This window comes from Carex rostrata, chromosome 11, assembly GCF_964058835.1.
Source record: "Carex rostrata chromosome 11, lpCarRost1.2, whole genome shotgun sequence".
Taxonomy (NCBI): domain Eukaryota; kingdom Viridiplantae; phylum Streptophyta; class Magnoliopsida; order Poales; family Cyperaceae; genus Carex; species Carex rostrata.
In genome coordinates this window covers 13,224,860-13,251,714 of record NC_135928.1, presented here as the reverse complement: position 1 = coordinate 13,251,714, position 26,855 = coordinate 13,224,860, and the positions used below count along the sequence as shown (strand labels likewise).

The window sequence follows — 26,855 nt, the reverse complement described above, 5'->3', positions numbered from 1 at the left end:
ACTGGTTCGACATTGCTCCTATTGAATCATGCACTGTACTAAAAATGTAATTATTGACTGTACTAATGTAATACAATATCGTGGTTCAAATAAAAAAATAAAAATGCAGACCAAATTTTGAGTTTAAACAATTCAAATATTCTGAGGTTGATCAAATTAAGATGTGACCCGATATCTCGTTCGTTCAGACCAAGTATAACTTTGTACCTGATTCATATCAGAAAATCCTTTTTACTTAATTCATATTGTATCAAAAGGCTTATTAATTTAACTACTTAAATCCATGACTGGTACGTGAAGGACCATATTCTAACCATTTGATTAATCATTAATACGTTCTCACTATTTAATTCTACCATTTGATTCATTTCCATATTTGTTGTGTGTAGAGGTTGAAAAATAATTAATGAGAAGATCTGATTCCTTGAATAACTTTTTTTTCCTTTATTAACTTTGTCAATTAATTAGACAGATTTAAGAGAAGAAGAAGGGTAAAACAAGAATAGAGTGAAAAAAAATTCTCTCAGCTCTCATTTTCGCAATTGTTGAGCTGAAAATTAGCTAGAAAATTTATAATAAAATTTTAAAACTGAAAGATTTAAAAAGCAACTTCCTTCTCTTTTTTCTTATAAGTTATGGGCCGGGCTTTAAGGCCTTTTTATTTAGTATCTATCTGAAAATCATGCCAACCTGCTGTAAACTACTGTAAATTGAAATGTGTCGTGATGTTTGATGCTGCCTTGACATACATCTTATTTTTAGTTTGCAATTTAGTAATTGATTGACAACGGGTCAAATACACTTTAAAATAGTATATAGGCCCTGTGAATAATTGCAATTTAGTATTTGATTGATAACGGGTCAAATGCATTATAAAATAATATATATAGGTCCTGTGCATAATTGCAGTTTTCATCTCTTTACTAGCTTTGAAACAAATTAAATCCAACCAAAACATAACCAGAAACTTTAGTTGGAGGTATTGAACCTCATAGCTGCTATTAATTTTTCTTTTTTTTCATTTTTTACAAACTGAAAAGGGACGGGTAGTTGGAGGTTTGTCTTTACTTTCTAAAATTTAGTTATAAGAATTTAATTTTCAAGTCAGTTACTTTATTTCTTTTGTACCTGATTAGCTAATGAATTTGAATTCAATAAGCTATTTGAATCCGATTCCTACTCCTTTCTGTCAAAAATCCTGCGTCCGCCCTTAGTTTTAGATGTAGTTGCATATTCTGAGTCAGAAGATTGAATAGGTAATCCTTGCTAACTACTATTAATTCTTTAAGAGTATATTTTGTCTGCATCGATCAAGACGTACATATTTGACTAATTTATAATATATATCTCTGAATATATTTTTACTTCATAAAGATTGTGAAACATTCAAAAAAAATCAGCATTACATACATACAAGACATCATCTAAATTTATTGTCCCACTCAATTTCTCTCTTCTAATCTTTTGATCACATCGCTCTTGTATCGTGCTTCTCTCTTCTAATCTAAAAATATATATTTTTAATAGAGGATGATTCAAATGCCTCCATTTTTAAAGTCTTTAATAACTAAAAATTTAAATTATAAATGTCAAAATAAAACCGTTAGATGTGATCTATGTTATTTTCTCTATATGCTTATAAAATATTATCATATTTCAATTGTGTTTTTATGTGAATTAATAAGTTGAAAAATCAACGTCTAGAAATTATCCACATTAATACATTTTTTACAATATATTCATAACAACCAAAACTAAGTTGAAATGTCGTAATATTTTACATGTGCATAGATAAAAATGATGTAGGTCATGTCCAACTGTTTTATTTTGACTTTTAAGTTTCAAATTTTGAGTTATTAAAGTTTTTAAAAATGGAGGCATGATGGAGGCACAAAAAATTGAGGCATTTGAACCCTCCTCTTTTTAATATGTCAAAGGTATAATATAATTTTATAAATAAGTGTAGAACTAGTGTGTTCTTAAGTTCATCAAACTCCTTTGTAAAATCAACTCTAAAACCTATCAGATTGGCTTCAAGCAAAGAATCAAAACAATTGAAACCCATCTACGTATCTTAATTACAAGTGATGCGTCTACATTCGAAAATTTTAATTTTATATAGAGTCAAGTGGTCAAAAAACGTTCAATAAATGAATGCATCAAAATTAATTTATAAACCTTCTAATTTTGACCGGTTGACTTTATACTAAATTTATTTAAAAAATTAAAAAAAATTTGATGTACACACATCACTCATAAGATAGATGAATTTCAGCGGTTCATATGAGTTTTATAACTTTTTAGTTTTTAATTTATTTAACTGCATGGTCAATCATATTATTTATATTGTATATATGTCTTGAATATTTCAAAATGATATTCATTTATATTTTTAATTTTTTTAATATAAATATTTTATATAAAAAAATTAATTTTAGAAACTAGCTAGCATTTTCTTATAGATATTTTTTTTCCTGAAGCGAAATCCGAAAAATATTTGTAGTTGACCTAAATTATGATTGATACTTGAGAATTAGATACATACAGTCCTCTGCAACCATGTAATATAATACACAAATTAAAACGAGAAAAATTGTTTTAGTGGGGTCTTGCTCTGAAAACAGTGTTTTATTTGGATATATTATACTAATCAAATTAGCTCCCTCAAATTGGAGATTTTTATTCCGTAACTCGTAGACCTTCGACTCTCCATAAATTTTCTAGACAATATATCGTCAATCAATTTTTTTCATCGGATTTTATAAACCGACTGAAAAATCAATTGTTTTGTTTTGATTAATTTGGAAAATGACATTTGAAAGCATACCAATACTTAAAAGATCCTTTGGACTTTGGACTTTTTCTGTCTTTTCACCAATAAGACATTATTCTACTTTCTCCTTGTTGTGCCGAGACACTTTTTTAATTTGCTGTAAATATTGACATTTCTGCTTCGACCTAAAATCACCGAAAATGGGTTGGTAGTGTCAAACCTCTCTTTCGTTGTCCATGTTGATGTAAGAGGCAACGTACATTTTGTGAGTTTAATTCAATTGGTACGAAATCTACGAAACTAATATAATATTAAACTCATTCTGTTTATAAACATGAAATGTACGAAATATCTAAAATACTACATAAACATTAAATAGAAATATCTCAAGTACGACATAAAACATCTAAAGTACTACATAAACATCAAATATGAAATATTCCAAGTACGACATAGAACATCTAAAATACTACATAACAACAAATATGAAATATCTCAAGTACGACATAAAAACAAAAGAGTGAGTCTATGGTACTATGCATATCACGGGTTGTTACCGTGCTACGGCTCTATATTCGAGTTTTCAAATCCTAACGGTCGATCCGAATCGTTCATCTTGTTCTCCATATTAATATGTATTTGGAGACCAAATTTTACATTTTTTGAAAATTTTTTACTATTTTTTTAGATATTTAGAAAATCACTTGATCTGAAAATTCTGGACCATCCAAAAACAGTGATTTTCAATAAATTTTAAAAAAATAGTTAAAAAAATTCAAAAAATGTAAAATTTGGTCTCCAAATACAAATTAATATGGAGAACAAGATGAACGGTTCGGATCGACCGTTAGGATTTGAAAACTCGAATATAAAGCCGTAGCACAGTAACAAATCGTAATATGCATAGTACCATAGACTTACTCAAAACAAAATATCTAAAGTACGATATAATATCCTAAAATATCAAATATCTACTAGTCATCTCTGAGATCATCCCCGCTGTCATCATGAGTATCGGGGTGCAAGGTAGAGCCTCCTTGTGAGAATATAACTAAAAATTTTATGGTTCAATGTTAAGTGTTTACTGTTTAGGATTTAAGGTTTAGATTTTTTAGGAGTTTACTGTTCTGTTAGTCGATTTGCCATACTTAGTGTCCTTATTAGTTGTGGATGCCCTTATTGGATTCAAACATACCCAAAAATTGAATTCCGTACTTGATGAGACGAAGAACCCGCCATGGTACGCCTCATCTCCTCCATGAATTCCATGAATTGGTTGAGCTGTGGTTGAATAATCCCTAACACCTGACCTGAAATCGTATTTATGTCTTCTTGCCTGAGAGGAGGTGGCCCCGAAGTATACGAGTGCGATTGCGATTCGGCTCACGATTGTGAAGAAGACGCTCCTGGACGATACATCGATCTCGTCTTGCCTAAAACATTAAAAATAAGATAATTAGTGTTACATTACACTTTTATATACAAATTTATAAAATTTAAGTATGTGTATTTTATCTAGAGCACCGAGACCATAATTGTCACCGTGAGCATTATTGTCTGTGTTGGCATACCAGATGTCTTCGTCAAAAGAGGGCCAAAGAGCTTCATCAGGCCCATACTTTGCGCTCATATCCTGATTGTATTTGTCCTGCAAAATTTATAAAATAAAACAAATAAAAAACATACAAAATGAATATTATTAAAAGATTGTTATGTTATATTACCCGTGCCCTTTTCGCCCTCTCGGAACAAAGTTGCCCCGTCTTCTTGTTGGTATGTGTCGGCGTGAACAGCTCGTCAGACCACCTGGGCTCGCGATTGTTTTCATCCATCTATTATGAATAAACATTTCAACACAAATAAAATTATCAAAGTTAGTTTGAGTAAACTGAAATTGAAATTAATTGTTTTGATGAAATAAAACATCTTACGAATCTTTGTTTGTGAACCAGCATGTTCACTGAGCCTATGGATGCAAAGGTAACCTATTTAACCTAAGAACTATCATATACCAAAGAGACCCAAAATATAAATCATAAGTGTGAAACATAATACCTGATTCCATGTCGTTTGGCATGGAATAACTAAAGCCATAGTAGAGTAAGCCGTCTCCGTGAGCACGAGACAAGTCTTCAATGGCAAGAAGTCATTCTCGCCTTTTGTCGTTGGGTCAAAGAATAAGTCTTCCAAGAAAGCAAGGTGTGGCCCTTGAGAAACCATCTCCAAATTTTCTAATATATTTCTCTTCTCTATTTTTTGATGGTGGAAGAAGAAGAGAAGGTACACAGAACTGTATTGTTTTTAAGAGAAAAACGTACGTTCAGTTTCTGTATTTTTCTTGGTTACTTTGTGCCTTGGAGACCAATTCTTATATATCATAACTTTTATGGTTATCTGCCAATTTGAAAAATGTATAATGTACTGTGCATCAAAACCGTGTTGATGCATTGATATCCGTGCATATTGCACAACCCTCCATAATGGTAGTTTTCTGACCTCTTGAAAGGTATTTTTCTGAATTACAAATTTCTAAATCAGTCCATCAATGATTTGATCTTTGCTTAAATTGTTTTACACATTTATGGACCAAATTCTAATGAATATATTAATTGTCTACCTTATTTGATCACTTTAATTGACAACCATATATGATAGCAAATAATTCATAATTAGATTACATATACGCTCAATGTTGACATTAAATCCAACGTGATTGACAATAAATCCAACAATCCTATTAATTCTTTAATTAAGAGCATATTTTGTCTGCATCAAGACGTACATATTTGACTAATTAATTTACAATATTTATCTCTGATATAGCATATATTTTTACTTCATAAAGATTGTGAAACATTCAAAAAAAATTCAGCAATACATACAACACATCATCTAAATTTATCTGTCGGACTCAATTAATTTATCTCTTAGATCTTCTAATCTTTTGATCACATAGCTCTTGTATCGTGCTTCTCTCTTCTAATGTAAAAATATATATTTTTAATATGTCTAAGGTATAATATAATTTTAAAAACAAGCGTAAAACTAGTTTTTAAGTTCATCAAGCCTATTTGTAAAATCAACTCTAAAACTTATTGGATTAACTTCAAACAATGAATCAAAACTGTTGAAATCCATCTATCTTACGAGTGATACGTCTGCATGCAAAAAAAATAAATTTTAGAATTAATTTTGTATAGAGTCAAATGTTCAATAAATGAATACATCAAAATTAATTTATAAACCTTCTAATTTTGACTGCTTGACTTTGTACTGAATTAATTCGAAAGATTAAATTTTTTGGATGCAGACGCATCACTCGTAAGATAGATGAGTTTCAACGGTTCAAATGAGTTCTACAACTTTTTATTTTTTTTATTTTATTTAACTGCATGGTCAATCATATTAGTTATATTGTATATGTCTTCAATATTTCAAATGATATTTATTTATATTTTAAAAAAATTGGATGTAAATATTTTTTTATAAAAAAATTAATTTTAGAAACAAGCATTTCCTTATAGATATTCTTTTTCTGAAGCGAAATCCGAAAAATATTTCTAGTTGACCTTAATTATGATTGATACTTGAGAATTAGATACATACAGTTCCTCTACAAGCATGTAATACAATACACAAAAACGAGAAAAATTGTTTTAGTGGGGTCTTGCTCTGAAAACAGTGTTTTATTTAATTGGATATTATACTAATCAAATTAAAGACCGTTTCTCAATTCTCATGATATGTTTAATTAGTAAAACAAATAAAAAATCACTCCTTATGTGATAGTCACGGTTTTCTGATAAGAACAGAAGGACATCGTCAATCATGCACAATAATAAATACTCAACTTGGAGACTTTTATTCCGTAACTTGCAAACCTAGCTTCGACGACCTAAATATTTTCTACACAATCGTCAGTCAATTTTTTATAAACCGACTGAACAAATAACAATCAATTGTTTTGTTTTGATAAATTTGGAAAATTGACATTTGAAAGCATACCAACACTTAAATAATAAAATAATTAGGACAAAAACTTGAGATGAAAACGCTTGCAGTTTACTCTGAAATTTCTTAGTTATCACCCTATTAAATTCAAATTAATTAAACATCAGTCAAACAATCAAAATTTAATTCATACCACCCACGCGTCCTCAGTCCGCGCACCAAATTAGACTGGTGAGCACACTGAAGGACGGCATCAATTTGATGCGCAAACTGGAGAAGAGCACCACATGGCACTAGTACAAAAAACTCCTTCACTGACTGTTAAAATACCCCTACACCGACTGTTATAGCGGCGTCAGTAAAACCAGCGCCAGTGAAGAATACCTTTTACTGACTCTCTAAAAACAGTCAGTGTTGGGTTCAACACTGACTGTTTTCCAAAAGAGTCAGTGTTGAGTACCAACACTGACTCTTTTTAAAGCGTCAGAGTTGATAATCAACACTGACACTTGAAAAACAGTCAGTGTTGGTGTTCAACACTGACTCTTTTTTGAAAAACAGTCAGTGTTGATAACCAACACTGACTGTTTATAAAGCGTCAGTGTTGAACAACAACACTGACTGTTATTTAATAAAAGAGTCAGTGTAGTGTGAGCAACACTGATGCTTTGCTTAAAATAGTCGGTGAAGGGGTTTTTTGTACTAGTGTGGTGCGCATACTGGGGAAGGGCACCAATCCTTTTTTATTATTATTATTTGGTTTTGTTTTGGAATTTATTTATTTTTTAATTTTAATGCTCAATATTATTTTATTCTTAATTTTGATAAAATTATAATGTATGTCGTACAGTGTACATATTTTCGTATGTTCGGCGTTTTTTATTGGAATGATACGATAGATAATAAAAGGAGAACATGCACTAAAAGTAGAATAAAAACATAATATCAAAACATAAGTCTCTAATATCCAAATAATATCATAAAAATCGAACATATGTCGCAACATAAGAACTAAATAACAGTCCGAAAAACATAACAACTAACGAAATAACAAGTAAAAAATCTCCAATTATTTACTTGGTGGTGTGTACGTTAACTTCTCTTTCCTTTGTCTCATACCCTGCCCCTCCTCCATCCACTCCAATTGCACCAGCGGCGTATACTCTCATGATGGTTGTGGTGAGGCCTCCTTATAGATCTCCCTGAAAAGTGTCTTCTCAGATGGGCACTGATCTGCACCACGACCAAAAATAACCTCATGTGTATCATTTGCAGTGTACACAAGTCGATATGGGACATCTTGTTGAATCACTGCTACACTGTTCTATGGGAGTGGCTCCTCCTGTGTTTAAAATACAGGAGAAGAGTAATCATGAGTGTATGCACCGTACTGAGAAGGAGAATAAAAAAAATAGATGCACTTACAAGCAATGTTGTCAGAACCGGATGGACCATCGAACGGGTAAAGCTTCGGATCAACGGTTCACTGGTCAAACCAATAGATCAACCAATTCGATCACTGATTTTTTAAATACTTATTTTTATGAAATAATTATTATTATAAATAATTAAATATAATCATGTTTTCAAATAGGAAAATACCTATCGTACATATTAACACTATAAAACTTTATTTTATAAATTAATAAAATTGTTGGATTGTGCCATAATCTACTTGCCTGTTTAACTAAATTTGTAAAACATATATTTGTTAAATTTTACAAAAATTTTATCTTAAGATATTGTGCTGGTTCATAACTATAGATATTGCAATATACACATCAATGATGGATCAACAATTGTTATATTTATTGAACATGCAGTCATGAAGTATTTGACATTGGACAACAGAAGCATCACCTCAAGATTAAGAATTTAAATATGTAAAATTGGTAAATAAGTGTAAGATTGACCTAAGTAAAGTCAACTGTTGCAACGGATAAAATAGGAACCCTCTACCGTTGTGCCACGGATTAATTTGATTTTAACCGTTGCACAACGGATAAATTCGGTTGCCACCCCCAAACTTTCAGTGACCAACCGTTATTGATCTGTTGCAATGGTAGATCAACCATTAGGGTTCACGACAGCCAAACCAGACGTAAGTTGGTCAACCGTTACAACGGTTCAGGAACTGTTGTAAAGGTTAAGACCAAATTACTTCAGTTTGTTCAGTTTTTTATAAATAGAAACAAAATTGAGGTTTGGATAATCAAACTAGTTCGATTTGCAGATTTAGAAAAAGCCATTATTTATTGTGCACTCCAACTTCAATATTCATATTCAATCTCAAGCTTATTCAACCAATACTCAATCTCTTAGAGTAATCATGCATGATCAACCTTCTAACTTATTCACTAAAACCTTTGTTGCTCACCTTGTTCAACCTTGAGCCTTTAGTGCTCGTGAGTCATTCTATGCTCGGGCGGTGTGATTTTCCAAAAGTTTTGTAAGAGCTCACCGATTCTACCTTGTACTCATTTCTCATTAGGTAAAAAAAAAGAGCGTCATCTCGAAGGTCACAGGACTCGGAGACGTAGGCGTTAGTGCCGAACTTCGTAAATAACTCTCGTGTCAAATGTCTCTAAACTCTACTATTTATTTTCTTATTTATTTATTTAGATTAAAGTTCTTCTAGTTTCCGTTACGAATAACTTGTAGACACATGTAGTTAAATTAACTTACATTAAAATTTTAAAAAGATCCTATTCACGCTTTGGAACCAACAAAAATTTCTCACCCAAATATAATAAAACCATCAAGAAATGACAAAATTTTATTTTAAGAAAAAAAAATACACAACATTCCAAAATTAAAAAAAAATGTACATATAGATTAGTTCAAGTTCATATAAAAAGCTCAATTACATTCATGTTTTTAGTAAGTTATAAGGCATAGTAGTAGTTAAAAAAAAATATTCGTGTACACAGTAAGAACTGAAATAAATTGAATAAAGAAAGGCATGTGATCTAAAAAGTTAATTACATCTTATTGAGGTACTAGAATCTAGATGAACATATGACTATAAAAAGCAAAATTGTGCGATTCTGAGTCGACCCGGTCGAATCGGACCGGAATCAGTTTTGACAGAGCCAATTTCTAACCGAGTTATGTGGCGGCAGATTTTTCAGAGAAAAACCGAGCCAAACAGTGTTGAATTGTCAGATTCTGCGCCGATTCCAAACCGATTTACTTGATTTAGACCGTCAGTCCAATTTTTTATTTTTTTCTAGACGGAGACGGAATGTCGCGAGAGCGGAGATAGCTAGGTTTTGAACGAAGGAGAAGAAAGAGATATAGGCAGATGGGTCCTACAATTAATTAAGATCTCCCAATAGCTTAATTAATTGATAAGTCTTAATAAAGAAAAAACGGTATCTAAAAAACATAAAAAAAAAATTAAAGAAAGGACGGTGCTGGGTTATATTCGTTGTTTGTTCTAAGTACTCTCAATTGAGTTAACTTCGTGAGAAATAATTAGGATATCGGCAATTGAGTTAGGATTCCGATTATATTAATTAATTAAGTAGACTATATGTTTAGTTTTAAATGTATGTATTATATTATATTAATGAACTTTTTAGTGTAATCTTTTAACTTAATATTTTGATAAATTATTTTTTTATATATTTTTTTTCTATCTTCAGTATAAAATAAGGTTTTATAAAAAAAAAAATCCGAGTTTCTGATCTAATTCAGTTGATTCTTACCGATTCATCCGATTCCAATTCTACAGTCAAGTGAACAATTCCAATTTTGATTCTGATTTTTCCTTCTATGCATGTGATCTTAATTTCTCTCTCATTAGATGCTTAAAAGAAGATAAAATTCACATAAATCGGGCTTCTTTTTTTTTTTTAAAAAAAGACTGATTTGCGGTTATCACTAAAAAACAGTTAATTGAATGCTTTTTTTTTCCGATTCAATTGCTAAAATGTAAATTAAACCGAACAGATAACTGGCTCCGATTTTTTCCGGTCGAACCGACTAGTCCTTTCAGGTTCAGATAACACCATGCTTTAAAGGGTTCTAAAGAAATCATTTTTTTTTCGGTTTCTTTAAATATATGAATTTATGTGGCGTAGCACTGTGTGATACATATGTTAAAAGAGGAATCAAATTGAAACAGTTTTTTTATTCCTTCTGTGAAATCAAAATATAAATACAATCAATCTAATAGTTTATAATTATTTTATAAGAATTTTTTATAGTAATTTCTATAAAAAAGAATTCCTAGAATACATACTCTGATTATGGCTTGGGACAAACAACACCGGAGGGGTTGAAAAAAAGCTTGTGACTAGTTCAAGCTCAGTACGAGTCAATTTTTTTAGCTCGAACTCTTATATTGATTCGCTCATTTTGCAAATAGCGAACCACAAGCCATGCATAACTCGGATCATATCCAAAGAGTGGCAAAAAATCATGCACGTGGCTCGTGGTCCGCTCGTTTCTAACTTGGTTCGAAAACGATCGAGCCGCATATTTAGCTCGAACTCTAATATTAGCTCTGTCATGACTTACTCATTGTGAAAATGAACGAGCAACGAGTCACATCTAGCTCGGCTCGTTGCCAACCCTACAGCCGGATACTTTGCTCTTCACCATATGATAAGATACAATAATAAGGGGTGAAGAGCTATTACATTTGTTTTTTCTTTCGATTTCCTAGTCAATATCAACTAAATAACTTTAGATTTTTTTGATGTAAAATATAAATATATGTATAGATCTATTATTCATTGTGTAATTAAATATTAACAAGAATGATATAATTTTTCAATTTAAAATTTGCATGTCCATAAAAACAAAATATTACACAGGCAAAATAATTAGCTTCATTATCACAAAAGATCCAGTACTAAAGCTGAATTCCGTGCCATCTTCATTAAAAATTTCAAATTGGTTCATTGTGGTGTTCTTATTTTTGATAAAATATCAAATGTTATTTGCATTTATTACAATAAAGTAATCTAAGTCATTTTCATTTATTTTGTATGTTTGGTAAGAAGTAAGAACTATTAGCTAGATTGTTTAAAATTCAAGAAGTGGTTATTAATGACTTCCCACTTTTAAAGTTCAAACCTTTAGGAAGTAAAGTAACATACTAGCTAGATGGTAACAAGTTCAAAATTTGAGAATAAAAAAGAATATATATGGATATCATTTGACAATAATTTTCAAACAATATACTAAAATAATAAAAATGTATATATAAATTGTAAAAAAAAGAATATTCATAAATATTTATTATTTTAACAAAATCATCTCCTTGCACCATGAGAAACAAACAACGTACGACAACTAACAACAAAACGGCACATGATTTTGTTCAATAAACTTTCTAGAATTCACATCCTCTCCAATACTACACAAGAGAATCTTTTACGATTAATCGACCTGGACCATTCTTTTTAACTTAGCACGGATCTCAAAGCCCAATAATATTGCTCCTATGCTAATCCGAATCCCAAAGTGATGAGATTTAATCTCAAACCATAAAGTGAGGCCCATAAGAATTGAATCCAACTTTCTATCGGCTACGACGTCTGCCCCTTTTACGCCAAAACCTTTAGAATAAGTCGCATTTTTAAGGGATTTCTTACCGTGCGGGTGCAAATATTTGTATATCTCCGTACAAAATTATTTTATTCATATATTATATATCTTTAGCCATAAAGTTAGGTAATATGCGGCGCATATGCGGCCGCATATGCGTATGCGGTTCCGAACCGCATAGAAAATCAATATGCGGTTCCGAACCGCATAGAAAATCAATATGCGGTTTAATATGCGGTTCCGCATATGCGGCCGCATATTAGGCCGCATATTTTTGACCGCATATGTTTTAACAGGCCGCATATAATCCTTGAACCTGTTATTTGTTCTAACTATTTGTATTTGTATTTGTATTACTATGTATTATTATGTATTTGTACTGTTACAGAACTTGTTGGTTTTTACCTGACCAAACTGATAATAAATCAGCTGTTATTCCTTGAACCTGTTATTTAGATCCCAACCATTGGACTTCATTGATGTTGGAATCAGAATAACAGTAATAGGTTACTGTAATTCTCAAGGAAATGTATTACTATTTGTATTACTCTGTATTACTAATTTACTATTACTGATAATATTGGCATGTTGTCATTACTATGTATTTCTATTTGTACTCATAAATTCTTATTCCTATTTGTATTACTATGTATTTCAATTTTCAAATATATATGAATTCTTATTTTAAAATCCGCATAGAAATCCGCATATGCGGTATGCGGTGCCCTTCCGCATACCGCATAGAAACCGCATATTACTACACTGGGATTGAATGACATTTATCAACAGTGTGTTTACTATAATTGATCATTTTAATTAGTAAGTAAGTAATCTAGCTAGCAAGGTCAAGAAAGCGTTCTGCGTTCACACTAGGAAGAGCCAAGAGTAGGGGTGTCAATGGGTATCGTACGGGTCGGGTGGAGACATTTTCATACCCATACTCATTAAAATTGACCTTACCCATACCCTACCCATACCCATTAAAAATTGATCTTACCCTACCCTACCCTTACCCGTTAATCTTATCGGGTAACGAAACGGTAGCGGGTGAATAACGGATAATACTAGTATAATAATTAGTTTTATTATATTTTACAAATTAAACATCAAAAACTCATTCATTTTAACACATATAATTGCATTTCTAATAAAAAATAAAATAAATGTGCAATCAATTCCAACTAAATTATTTTTTATAAAGAATAAAAATTCAAAAACACGAATAAACATTTAAGTGGGTTAAAAATTGAATTAAATATACATTTAAGTGGGTTGGAAATTGAATTAAATACATATTTGAATTTTATAATTACCCTATAGGGTAACGGGTACGAAATAGTCATTACCCATATCCTTACCCATTTATTTAACGAAAAAAAATTCTTACCCATACCCATACCCAATAAGCTAACGAAAAGAAAACCTTACCCATACCCGCCTTATCGAATACGATACGGGTCGGGTAAACGGCTAAAAAGGTACCATTGACACCCCTAGCCAAGAGGACAAGAGAGAGGTACTGTAGACAGTGCTTAAATGATTATGCATGTGCTCACTGTAATATGGTCCTTAATTTCAGCAAACGGGCCCAAATAGTGTTTAAGATATTAATTTCCAGAAATCTCACAATAATTATTTTACTAGAAGAATTATTTATTCATGACACATATATAGTAGTAATTTATAAATAAATCTTTACATAATAATGACGTGGTGGCTATATATATATATATACTCTGTTTGAAATTTGGTATTAAACTGATCGAACTGCTAAAAAGTGAGATATTAATTATTCATGAGGGGAATTATTGTTAGTATACAAATTGAAACATTCTTAATTACTTATTTTCTCCATTTTAATTTAAAATATTTAATTTCATTTATATTTCCACATCAAAACACTCAAATATCTTTCGCATTACCAAGCCATACTTAATTTGTCTCTTGACATTAATTATGTACTATTTCTTGATATATATCCGCATGTACTTTAGACAATTAATATCCTTAGTTATTATATCTAATACAAATGACATAAAGCTAAAAGTTTTGTGAATTTATTAATGATTTATATTTTCCATTGTATTCTATTTATAGTTTGATAAAAGAGCACACAGCTGATCATATATACATGCACAAATAGAAATCATGAAATCATGATATGCAGCATGCTATATATTAGTTTCAGATGTTTCTCTAGAGTTATATTAATTTGATTTTAAGAGGCTGGTGAGAACTATAACTAGATCAGCTGACTAAGTACAAAATAACGGTCTTTATTCTTATAGAAGAAATTAACATGTTCATGTACTTTTTAAAAACAAATATTACCTAAAACTTTCTGTTGGATAAAACAAAGATGAAGTACGTAGCTACGAGAGCTGATTGTTATATTTGTCATGTGGCCAGAGAGTTGCACAAGAACTTTTAAAGAGCAATCAAAGATGCTTGATAAACTGCTAGAGGAGATTGAGATTCAGTAGAAATAGATGAATAGGAGTAGGGGTGGCAACAAGCTAGCTCGGTCCGAACTAGGTTCTAGTTCAGCTTGTTAATTAATTCTTGACTGAGCTACAACCGAGCGAGCTAGATCTAGGGTATCCAAGTTAAAACCTCAGTTTAAAATCGTGATAAGTCAGCCCAAGCTAGCTAGCTCGCAAGCTGACAAGTTGGCTAGTTGAGTCTAGGTGGATCTTATTTTTAAGAAGAAAACAAAGTCTACAAACTTTTTGAATCGAGCTAAACCGAGATGGACCAAGCTAGACAGTATAAAATGCATACATATTCATACAAATTCATAAATTAATGTCTAACTAAGGTAGCTCGCGAGCTGGCGAGCAAGCTAGATCTTAGCTTGAACTCGTTAATTTTGGACCGAGCTAGTGGCGAGCTAGTTCGTTAACAGCTCAGTCAAACGAGTTGTTAGCGAACGAATCAGATAGTGTGAATCACAATCGAGCTGATATCTCCTTATTATGTCTAATTTATAGCCCTAATTTATACTTAAACCTGTGTTTTAAAGCCTATAAATGTGGACTTTTTACTTATATTTCGAAGAAATGTGGTACTGCTATGTTTTGTTTGGTATTTTGCAGGAAAAAGGGCGAAAAACTGGATCTGACAATTTTTCATACGGCCTGTATGACATACCCTACGGGCCGTACAGGATCTGCCCAACCACACAGAAGATTCCACAACAGAGGCACATAGTCTCCAAGACAAAACACAGCCCTACGGGCCGTATGGGGTCCCCTACGGGCCGTAGGGTGCTAAATCGGAAAAATCCAGCAGGATCTGAAATCAGCTGAAATCAAGGAGGCCGAAAAGGAAGCCTCTGCACACGCGATCCAGGGCATTAAATGAGATATTTCCTCACCAAAAAAAGGGGGATTCACCACTGGAACTTGGACAAGCTTTCTTGGAGCAAAAGACAAGAGAGGAGAAGAGGAAGAGAAGTGAAAAACGCGAGTTTGCAACGGATCTTCAGATTTTCCACTGTTTTGTCATGAACTCTTTTACTTTCTGTTATTTGTGTTATCTTATGAACATGAGTAGCTAATTTACTTTGTTTCTAGGGTTAAGATGTAGTTTCTAGTTTGGTTTTGTTTGCATGCTACTTGGATTTTGTGTTGAATGCTTTGTTTTTACTTTGTTGAGTAGTATTTTGATTGCTTTATTTGTGCTTGCTTGAATTGATTAGTCATCCCGTTAGATGAATGCGCACATCTAAGTGTTATGAGCCAAGTCTATGACATTTAATCCAACCGAATAAAGTATATGAAGTAGGGTGAAACCAAGGAGTACCCGAAAGGTGAAACTTTCCTTGAGGCGAAAGTCCTTGGATACTTTTAGTAAACCAACAAGTAACTTAGATAAATTAGGCCAAAATGCGAAAGTTGAGGTTTAACGCATCTAAGAGGGAAGTATTTGAGTCCGGTAATCGGGTACTAGGCCAAAATGCGAAAGTTGAGGTTAGGTATCTAGATCTGGTCGATAGAAACCCTAAACATTAGTATCAACACAGAAAACAGTAGCTGCAGCATTAACTCGGGGTCCCCTACGGGCCGTATGGATTCCCATACGGGCCGTATGCCTCGGGGCTGAACAGAAATGAAATCTGAACCCTGGAAACGCCTTTTTATCATTTGAAAACAACTTTAATTCTTTTTATTGTCTTTTAAACTTGTCATAAATCAGTAGAATTGTTAGGATTAAATCAAACCAATTTTTCTCACTTCTAGAATCTCAAGTAATTTTAAGACGAGTCCGGTCATTTTCTTCCGTCCCTGTGGATCGATACCTGAGCATACTCATCGATAGGATAGTGCACTTGCTATCTGATTTGACAGAGTGTAACAAAGGTTTAAAAGGTATAGCTTGCTATACTGAAACTTTGTAGCATATATTCTGTGCGAACACGAGCCACGAACTATGAGCTTTTAATTTTTTTGCCACTCCTATTTAGGAGAGATATATCTTAATAAGCAAACACTCATATATCTTTTTCTTTTACTAGTTTTTCTGATTTGCTTTACTAGATCAGTCGTTTTCGACTCTGTTTTCTTTTTGTTTTGTTTTTTTTTTTTTCAAATTTTGCTTGCTCATTTATAAATAAATCAAGGATTAACCTTTAAACTCTTAAACAATTTAGCTAATTGTGGTTAATCAAATAGGAGCATGCATATTTGATGTATATATAGAATCAAAATATTTGATCTGAGGGTTAATATTCAATTTAAAATTTACCATTTTTTAATCAAAACCGTTGGCGGATCAAAACATCATCTGAGGGTTAATATTCAATTTGAAATTTCATCTTTTAATCAAATTCGTTGGCGGATCAAAACATCTACATGCTTAATATAAGAATGAAGATATAAGGGCTTAAAAGTTCTTTTTTTGTTTATTTTTAGCCTGAATGGTGTTTCCCTACATCAATTTAGTTAACATTTGATTATATATATAGTTCATACTCTACAATTTAATATAATTGATCGTTATTTATTAATAGTTGGATATCATCTTTATTTTTTTTATAACGAGAATAGCAAAATAATTAGAGAGAATTTTACTATGGAATTATTAATCGATGGAACGGGAAAACTACCATTTTGAAAATTAGCATTTTTTTTATACATTAATGAATGCGAGATATTTTAATTGTCACACTAAACGTGATTTAATTAATACAACGTTTTAAATTAATTTACATTTGGAACTTAAAAATTTACAATAAGTCAATTAAATTTTCTAAAACCTTGCATTAAAGTGATTCAATCTTTGTGGCAAATATTTAACAAAAAATAAATAAATGAAATCTAAAGAACAAAATTGAGTCCCCAACAATAGTGAAAACCATACTCGTATATATGTTCTACATTTTAATGAAAATGATTAGAACTTGTGCCATAATTATGTAGAAAACAAAAATTCATCAAAGTATTAAGTTTAGCTTTCTAGTATGTTTGATGCACCAACAATTTTTGTTTTTGTTTTCACAATTACAGAATTGAACCCAAGACCCAAATGCGCATGAAGATAAAAGGATTTGTGAAGGACGATAAAAGGCCTGATTAAAGCGGCCCGTAATAAATCTCAAAGCCCAATATAATTATGGCTTGTTAACTCTTCGACTTGCTGGCATGGGAGACTAGCAGTGTCATAGTTACGTACTTTGTTCCAATCAGACGGTCCAAATTAAAACATTAATAAAATATCAAGTAAAATCTAACTTACTTTTCACTCAACAGGCAAAACAAAAACAGAAAATTACCGTGAAGTTTAAACAACTTTTTCTACGAAGGATTTGGTGTTTGACGATTTTTACTTCACATTCCGTACAAATATAACATTCTAACGCAAACCAACATTTAAAACCGACAGCTTTTAGAATTTAATCATATGAAAATGAGTCCAAAAGTAATTGAAAACTCTAAAAGTTGCTTAATATATATAATATTTGTTATATTAAACAAGATAAAAAAAAATTAAAATTGTAAAAGTAAAGAGATTTGCTTCAGTACAATATATTTTAGAGAAGAAATTATTTTTCTTTTCTTTTTTTAAAAGATTAAAAGTTTTATTATTTAATTTACTTAAAGGTAAGGGTAACAGTTTGTAGAAAAAATTCCTATGGTAAAGATAAAATCCTAACTATATAATAATATAGTTAGAATCTAACAGTTTGTAACAAAAACAATTTATTTAAACTACAATCTAACTAAATTTGTTATTATATATTTATAGTTAAAATAAATATAAGAATATACATATATTAGTTAAACTAATTATATTATTGTGTCTAACTCTAATATTTTGCCCCACTTCATCAAAATTCCCGACTCAAGCCAGAGCATATATATAATAAAATTCTCTTCAGACATTATGTCGTTGAACAGTGAGTAAATCAAATGCTTCTAAACGTTTTTATATGCTTGTTGATTAGACATAAGTTATTGATATTGGCAATGCTGATATCAGTGTTTAAGATCTTTAAGTTCTTTTGGATGTAAATTGATATTAACATAAATCTTTAATCGGAACAAAGTACAAACTGAAATTTTAGTGGTTTCCGTCGGACAAGTTGAAGTTGTGCGACCCTTGCACGACTGATTTCAATTTGTAAATGAAACATTTTAGTGATCTCGGGAGAAATTTACATAATAAAATAGTATTACAAAACGAAAAACCAAAATGAATTATTATTTTTTACTCTGTAAAGAAACTATATCGGTATAATCCAGTGAGAGGCACTTTTCCAAGGAAGAAGAGGAGGACAACGACGAAGAAGACAATGATGTAGTTGTAGTTTTCTCTCTTCTCTTTAATCATGTTTTAACTCAGTGCGGTATATCGGAATTGACAGCTCAAAAGGTAAATATAAGAGGATTTATCTCATTTATTTGATTACAGGAATCAATCTATACATCCATTAATCATATGAAAGAACATAATTGAATTAAAATAAATGGAATTAATTAAGTAGCTACAATCATTATTAACAAAAGCTTCTGAACCCTTAAATTATGCAGTGTCTGCATAAAAATCTTGAATGATGGTACGAACAGCAATTGGAATCCTCACTGAGTGGTTCGAGTTGTCAGACCAAGTCAAGCTTCCAAACGTATAACCACCTTGCACCTTGCGATTCGCCACAAAAGTCACCTTAAATCTTTCAACGCTCTTATTGCTGTTGAAAGAAAGCAAATTTGGCTCAACAAATACACTGACTCCAGCGGGAGGATGTACGAAAGCCCTGTAAGTCGAGTTGGTGGGTCCCACATTGGTAACAGTTCGCCAGACGGAAACGATATCCTTAAGATCCGGTACAGCAATTGATGGAACGTTTAGTTGGTCAAGTGGGCCTGTGTACGAGTCACAGTCATCTGATGGACCGAGAGTGCAGTTGAAGAACTTGGTATAATCGTTTGGGTCTATGTCATAGACTAGACCAGGATCAGCTGCTTTGTTCGGGTCGATGTGGCCCCCACCATAGTCAAATGGATCTGCGATTTTTCTGGGAGTAGCCTCAGCTTCTATTTGTACACCATATGAATCAACAACAGATGCTGAAAAGAACCATTGATAAGTTAGTCTCTCTACTAATTAATAACAAGTTCGATAAAAAAATGTATGGATTTGCTGGCTCATAATTGTAGTCATTGATTTATTGAATCACGAAAAATAATAAAAGTGCTCCAAATTGGTAAGATTAATGTATCTGGTGTTGTGCTGTTGGCCTGGGTTAGATGGCTCATATTTAATTAAAGGAGAAAATTGAAAAGGAGTCGGTTACTCGGTTTTCTACAAAGTCAACTGCTAATTTTGCACTAACCTGTTGTGACAATTGCAGATTTGATAGCTGAAGGGGACCAATGAGGATGCAGAGATTTGAGAAGTGCAACAACACCAGTCACATGGGGACATGCCATGGACGTACCGGAATTAAACTGGTAACCTCCATTCACAGCTGCCAGTATGCTCACTCCAGGTGCAGCTACATCAGGCTGCACACATACATATCAAAAAATGTTAGAACTTAAACTGAAAGTATGTAAAGTTTTAAACAGTGCCAGCAATTTAAAACAATTGTATTATGGATCACATGCCTTGAGGATGCCGGGAAATGTTGGATTTGGGCCTCTTGAAGAGAATGCTGCCACTGCAGGTGCTAACACTTGTTTTCCTTCTATATTGTATGCCGGAGATATTTTCACCAGTGGAATGCTGATTTTCAACGTAAATAAAAAATGATGGATCAATCCCAAATCTATTGCAAAATTCAGAAATGAAGAATTTCCCTCTTTTTTGTGTACCTTATGGAAGAAATGTAGGAAGAGATTTTGTTCGCAATCTCGAAATCTACTATAGCACAAGGAATTCCTGGAAATGGTTGTAATAAGTTTGTTGTATATTGTGCATATATGAGACCCCTACCCCCAGCATTTAGTACATTCTGTTCTGCTACAAGAAAGTTTGATCGAGGTAAAGTTTGTTGAATTGTAGTCGGATCATAGCACAGCACAATCTTGCCGGTTACTGTTAGCTTGGTTAATGTTGAATTGTCACAACTGCGAAAGAAAAAGAAGACCACAAAGAGTTTAATTTTTTTTTTATTTGAAAAAAAATTAGAACATTGTAAAATTAAATCTAATATATGCAAGACATTTTTCTAATCTCATATGTATGGAATACCTTTCACCATCAACAAGCATGGAGAAATTGTTGTTCTTAGATTGTTGAGTATCGTAGAAGATCGATTGACCCTGCAAATTAGAAAAATAAAATGAGCCACCTATATATAAATATATATATCTAATATTAATTTTCCTGATATACCAAAATCATCATATTTAATTACATACCACCAATCTCTGACTATTTCCAAGTGTGATAACAGTTGGAAAAGATCGATCGATTGTGCTGGCAGCCACGCTTATTACCCATGGAACGTTATTTACTACACTCTGAGGTGCTGGCCCGTTATTTCCTGCTGAGCAAACTACACTAATTCCTTTTGCAATGGCATGCAATGTTCCGGGATTCTCATATGCGCCACCAATAGACATAGATATAACATCAACACCATCATTTATTGCATCATCTACTGCTGCAGTAATGTCAGCTGTACTGCATTGACTTTGGCCCCCCCAGCAGACCTTGTATATAGCAAGCCTGGCACGAGGCGCTCCTCCCCTGACGGATCCAGCAGCCAAGCTGTGGAAGCTCGTATTTGACACTACATTACCTGTAACAAGGAATGAAAATTTAACCACTTGTAATGAAATTTCTTCTGATTTATAAGCGTTTTCTTTTTGGGTAATAATATTTAAATTAGTTGGCTATATATGTTCATGATGTATAAATCTTGATTTCCTCGGCGACTTTTCTATTTGTATTGCTTGTACAACTTTTCAATTTTATTTTGTTTAATAATGAAAATATTGTTGGTTGGTAATCACCAGCAAACCTTAATAAAAAATGGTTGACTATATCATGATTCAACTGAGTTAATCAAATAGCCTACAAAGTATATAATATAGCGACGATGCTGATTATGTCGTAGTAAATTAATCTAAGACTGAGTACTATACTTGACAAGACATACTAGTATGAAAATACATAGTGCATCTTGATATCTAAAAGAAACCCTTGCCTGCAGCCGTGGAGGCAGTGTGGGTCCCGTGTCCATTGTCGTCTCTAGGTGACAGGTATTCCCCTTCAAGATCACTGGAAGAAACATCACTGGCATACCAACGCGCACCAATGATTTTATTGCTGCAGTTGCTGGTACCAAATGAGTCCCCAGTTTGACATTTGCCTCTCCACCGTTTTGGTGCGGGTCCAAACCCGGTGGGGTCAAAACTTTTTGATTCCGGCCATATACCTGGTTAAGTTCAAAAGAGTCACATGAGGAAAACATTTTTCAAGGAATAATTTAAAATACTTTTGGATATTTTGTGAGAACATCAGACTAATCAAGATTCTAGTAAAATCAAACCTGAGTCTATGATTCCAATAATTATATCTTCTCCGTAATTTCCCTTCTGGAGTAGTGTATTAAACTGGGAATTATTGTCAAACCCAAGAAAGTCCCAGCTGCGTGTCGTGTGTGCTGCGAACTTGCGATTAGGTGTCACACTAATTACATCTGGCATATCTGTTGACAGTGATAGTAAATTAAAAAAAACACACAAATTTACTATTGTTATGTCTCAATTTAAAATCACAAAATATATCACAAGATACGTAAGGAAAATACAAAGATATAAACTTTCATTTCTGACAATAATTACACATAGCTAACTAACTGTAACTGCACACATGTTGCAATGAACTTGTTAATTTGTGATGCAAAAAAAAAAAAAAAAAAAAACAGATGCATTCAATGAACCTGAAAGAATTTGTGCTTGAGACTCGTTAAGCATTGCGGCAAAACCCGAGAAACCATGCTTATAGCTGTACACAATTGAACTCACTGCTTCCTCCTTACTGTTTCATATATATAAACACAATACATTTAATCAGAACACTTTATTGTACTACATCTTAGTTGTATGCACATGTAAATAACTTCAAGATGTATAAGCCACTTGGTGTAATTTAGAAAGGGGAGAGTTGGTTTTTAACTTCTAAAATTAAGTGGATTTTATCAATAGTCACCTAATTTGAAAGAAAGAATAAAGCTTATAATGAAAAAAAAAAAAAAAAACCTTTCAAAGAGAGGGGTTAGTTTCTCATGGTGCGAAGCTGTTACAAGTTCCGGGTCATTGTGCCTTTTCTCTCCCAGGTACACAATATAGAGCTGAAATTAACAAGAAGTTTTAGGAGCAAGAAATTCAATATATATGTGTGTGTCATTTTAATTGACGCATGCAGTACTTACTTTGCTTGATGCATCTACTCCATGCACCGTTAATTGGAAAATTTGAATGCAGAAAATGAGTGCAAGAACGATGGAAGAGGAAGGCTTGAAATTCATTTTTGCTGTGTTTGATGCAGATATATGTTTGTATTTGCTCCCCATATATATACCTAATACTTGGAGATGGCCAAGTCAAAGTGTGTGCGTGACAAACACCTTTCTTTCTTTTCTTTTGTTTCCTTTTTTGACTTAGCAAAACATTACACTTGGAATGTATTCTCATATTTTTGGAGTTCATTTAGGCTATCAATAAACTCAAGTTAACAAGTTAGAAATCACATTTTAATTGATAAAAAGAAACAGAATAAATGATCATCAAATCACATCTAATGTAAGAGCACAAAATGATAGATTTGATATTTTTTTTTCCAATGTATATGATATTAGTAATCTTTTATCTTCTTCTTTTTTTTTCCGAAAAACTATTCTTGATATAATCTTGTGTAACACAGTATTGACATTCCGACCTCTTGGAAGCAGTCAGCCCTTTTAATAGATCAATTTTATTTTTCTAGAAACCTTTTAGATGTAATTACATATTCTAAACCTGAAGATTGACCAAGTAATCACTTGCTACCTAACTACCTTAATTAAGCCAGAAGAGTGAATTTATGACTGCATCAAGTCGGATTTGACTAATGTTCACATTATTTATTTTGCATATATATATTTCTAATTCATAAAGTTCAACATTTAAGATTTTTTTTTAAATAGAAATACACAGGTCTAACTTTTCAAATTACATTTAATATCTAAAAAAGAGTTCTCATCCGGACTTCGAACCCATACGGAGTCATGGGAGCAATATTTAAGAATTTTAATAATATTACATCATCTCTATTTTTCTTTTTGTGTAACTCAATTTCTCTCTTCATTTTTTGATTGCATGACTCTTGTGTCATGCTTCTCTCTCTTAATTCTATAAATACATGTTAATGTGTTTAAGGTACCATATAACTTTTAATATAATGCAGTTATTGGTTTATTTTTCTTTGAATTGTGCCGTCAGTCGTATTAGGTACATTATATATGTATTTAATGTTTAGAAAAATATATTTATTTGTATTCAAATATTTATGAACATAAATAATTTCTTATAGAATTTATATTTTACAAACTAGCATTTTCTCCTCTAAATACATTTTGTAAGCGAGAATTAGTCTTTGGTCTAGTGGCAAAGACAAAAAAATTTGTGAATATTAAATAGTTAGATGATTTGTCCACAAAATAATACTAATTTATCATAATTATGTTAGATAATATACTCCTTAATTTGAGACCATGTAATAGAAAGAAAGAGTATAGTAGAAAATTGGATATAAATTGACAAAAAGTTTCATTCACCTATTCATAATAGAAATATTGCTTTGAATATAGGCAGCACCCCAATAGAATATAATGTTTTACTGGGATATATATTATATTAATAAAATTAGCCCCCTTTGTTTTAATAAGGCAAAATAAGGACTGTTTCTCATGATATGTTTAGTAGTAGGAAATAGGAATTAGTAAAAGAAATCAGTCATTGTGGGACAAAGTCGCATTCGTCTGGATCAGAACAGAAAGACATGGTCAATCAGGTTCAATTCTATCCAATAATAAATAGTAGACAAGTTGGAGAGTTCTCCTTCCACAACTCACAAACCCAGCTTTGATCCACAAATTGTTTTCTTTTTGGAAAATTACATTTAATTTAAATAGTATACGAGTCGGCAATTTGCCACTAACCTTAAAAAAAAAAAATCATACCAACATATATATATTCCTTAAACTTGAATTAATCCCAGCAGCCTTCTTTCCTTAATTAATTAATTGCCTTGCGTTTGGCAGTTGATCAAGTACTGTTGTATGAAATTTTTACTTCAAACAAGATCAGGAGCGTATATAATCAGAACAAACAATTTGGATGAAACATAATTATTTTATTATTTTGAATATTAAGTATATTTTTATAATTATTATGAGGAAAACATTAAATAGAAATATATTTTGGACAAAAATTTCACGAATAGATAATTTTTTTAATTTTTTTAAAACGTAAGTATACTTTCATAATTTTATTGAAAAAAAAATACAAGTATATTCTTTAAAAAGAAATTACTTCACGACACCAGATGAGATGTAGTAAAGTTAAAGCAGTAAAAAGTTTCATTTTTTTACTTGACTCTTTTATTTTATTCCCGCTACTTCACATTCACATAACATAGGTCATTATTAAAAAAAACCTTTTTTGACTTTTCTCCTTGCGCTCAAGAGACGAGAGGAACAACATCTCTCTTTTTTTGAGAATTTTTTTTTTTTTTTTGAGAATAGGAACAACATCTCTTAATTTGCTGTAAATATTGGTATTTTTATTATCTCGATTATCCATCTAAAATTCTAAATTCACTGGAGATGGCTCTCTCTCGCTCAGGAAAATTTCCTGGTGACCGCCTTTCTTTTGTTGATCTCCATGTAGAGGTAGCGTAAAGGCAATATTTTGTTAGTTTATGTTAATTGAGGTAAACCGCTGTTTTTAGAATTGATTTCTCATGCTTCAATTTAACTTGTGATCTGTGATTCTGATTGGTTTTCGTCTATTTTTCCTTCATTGGTCCTTTAATTAAGAAAATGATGAAATTATAATGTAGCTACGTGTATGTCATATGTAATGTAGTTGATATTGTTATTATTATTATTTGTCAATCAAGGTAGTATTTTAATTAAGGAAGCAGCTAACAGTCCTCCAATTCCAGTCCCCCAAAAATCTCCGAATGTTTTCAACTAATTTTGTAAACATCAATACTAAATCCTGTAAACTAATTCAACAAATTCTGTAAACATAAAAATGCGCGAAAGCTGTTAAAAACGCGTGACAGGTGTTGAAAACGCGTGACTGCTGTTGGGGACCACCTTCTGTGAACATACACATATTATCCTGTAAACATACACATATTATCCTATAAACATACACATATAATTCTGTAAATATACATATTGTACTTGAAATTATAGCAGTTGAAATTATGGCAGTTGTGACAGTAAAAAACGCATCAGAACTAAGCTAAAAAGAGAAGACTTTTATACACAGGTATTTTTGGGGGACTGTAGCCCGGGTTGACATTACATTTTCTCTTTAATTAATTAGAAAAGATAATTTCGGTTTAGCATGGCAAAATGTACACTGTAATTCTACGTTTTAATTAAGAAAATTAGTCAATCTTGTGAATACAATGTTTGAAATTTCATATGAACCTACTTGTTTGTTTTTCCTAATTTATGGGTGAATAGGGTGAGAAAAATGGCACGGCGCAGAGCCAGTTCCGTCAGAAAATGGTACAGTACGTGTCATGATTTGCGTTTCTCGTGCCATAATCATTCGCTTGCGGAGACTATATATTTTGAAATTTGGCACAACACTACACGGCACTGCACGACACGTGATCACAAGTCATGTGTAATTAAGACTGTTAGATTTTAACCAAATGGTGAATCTTAAATAAACTAACTTAAATTATGAAAAAAATAGTTAAACGTGCTAAACGTGACATTTGGACACAGCATGTGTATGTAGTCACAGTGTGACTCACGTGGTGTGACCATTCGCCTGTCGTGACCATCCCTCGATATTTTGATTATGCTACGTGAATAATTACTTGGTCATGACAT

General features: G+C 32.0%; 1 protein-coding gene and 1 long non-coding RNA gene across 2 annotated transcripts; both read right to left on the bottom strand.

The window, feature by feature from the left end:
* Nucleotides 1-4,266: 4,266 nt before the first annotated feature.
* LOC144562313 (uncharacterized) lies at nt 4,267-4,765 on the bottom strand. The gene is made up of 3 exons (XR_013514057.1): nt 4,705-4,765; nt 4,498-4,605; nt 4,267-4,421 (listed from the first exon to the last, which is right to left on the bottom strand). It is a non-coding gene; the product is annotated as an uncharacterized LOC144562313 (long non-coding RNA).
* A 14,433-nt stretch (nt 4,766-19,198) lies between these two features.
* Nucleotides 19,199-23,355, bottom strand: LOC144561745 (subtilisin-like protease SBT3.7). Its single transcript, XM_078310835.1, has 11 exons — nt 23,169-23,355; nt 22,996-23,087; nt 22,677-22,774; nt 22,284-22,442; nt 21,939-22,169; nt 21,148-21,530; nt 20,978-21,048; nt 20,599-20,853; nt 20,392-20,509; nt 20,118-20,289; nt 19,199-19,851 (listed from the first exon to the last, which is right to left on the bottom strand). Exons 1-11 carry the CDS (start codon nt 23,307-23,309, stop codon nt 19,307-19,309), a joined length of 2,265 nt encoding a protein of 754 aa, XP_078166961.1. The 5' UTR covers nt 23,310-23,355; the 3' UTR covers nt 19,199-19,306.
* Nucleotides 23,356-26,855: the final 3,500 nt, after the last annotated feature.

Excerpts from the sequence above, each read along its gene's own strand:
- LOC144561745 (XM_078310835.1), bottom strand. The coding sequence starts at position 23,309 with ATGGGGAGCAAATACAAACATATATCTGCATCAAACACAGCAAAAATG. Across the intron at positions 22,775-22,995 it reads CTAACCCCTCTCTTTGAAAG|TAAGGAGGAAGCAGTGAGTT; the intron begins GTTTTTTTTTTT and ends TATATGAAACAG. Across the intron at positions 22,443-22,676 it reads TCAAGCACAAATTCTTTCAG|ATATGCCAGATGTAATTAGT; the intron begins GTTCATTGAATG and ends CACTGTCAACAG.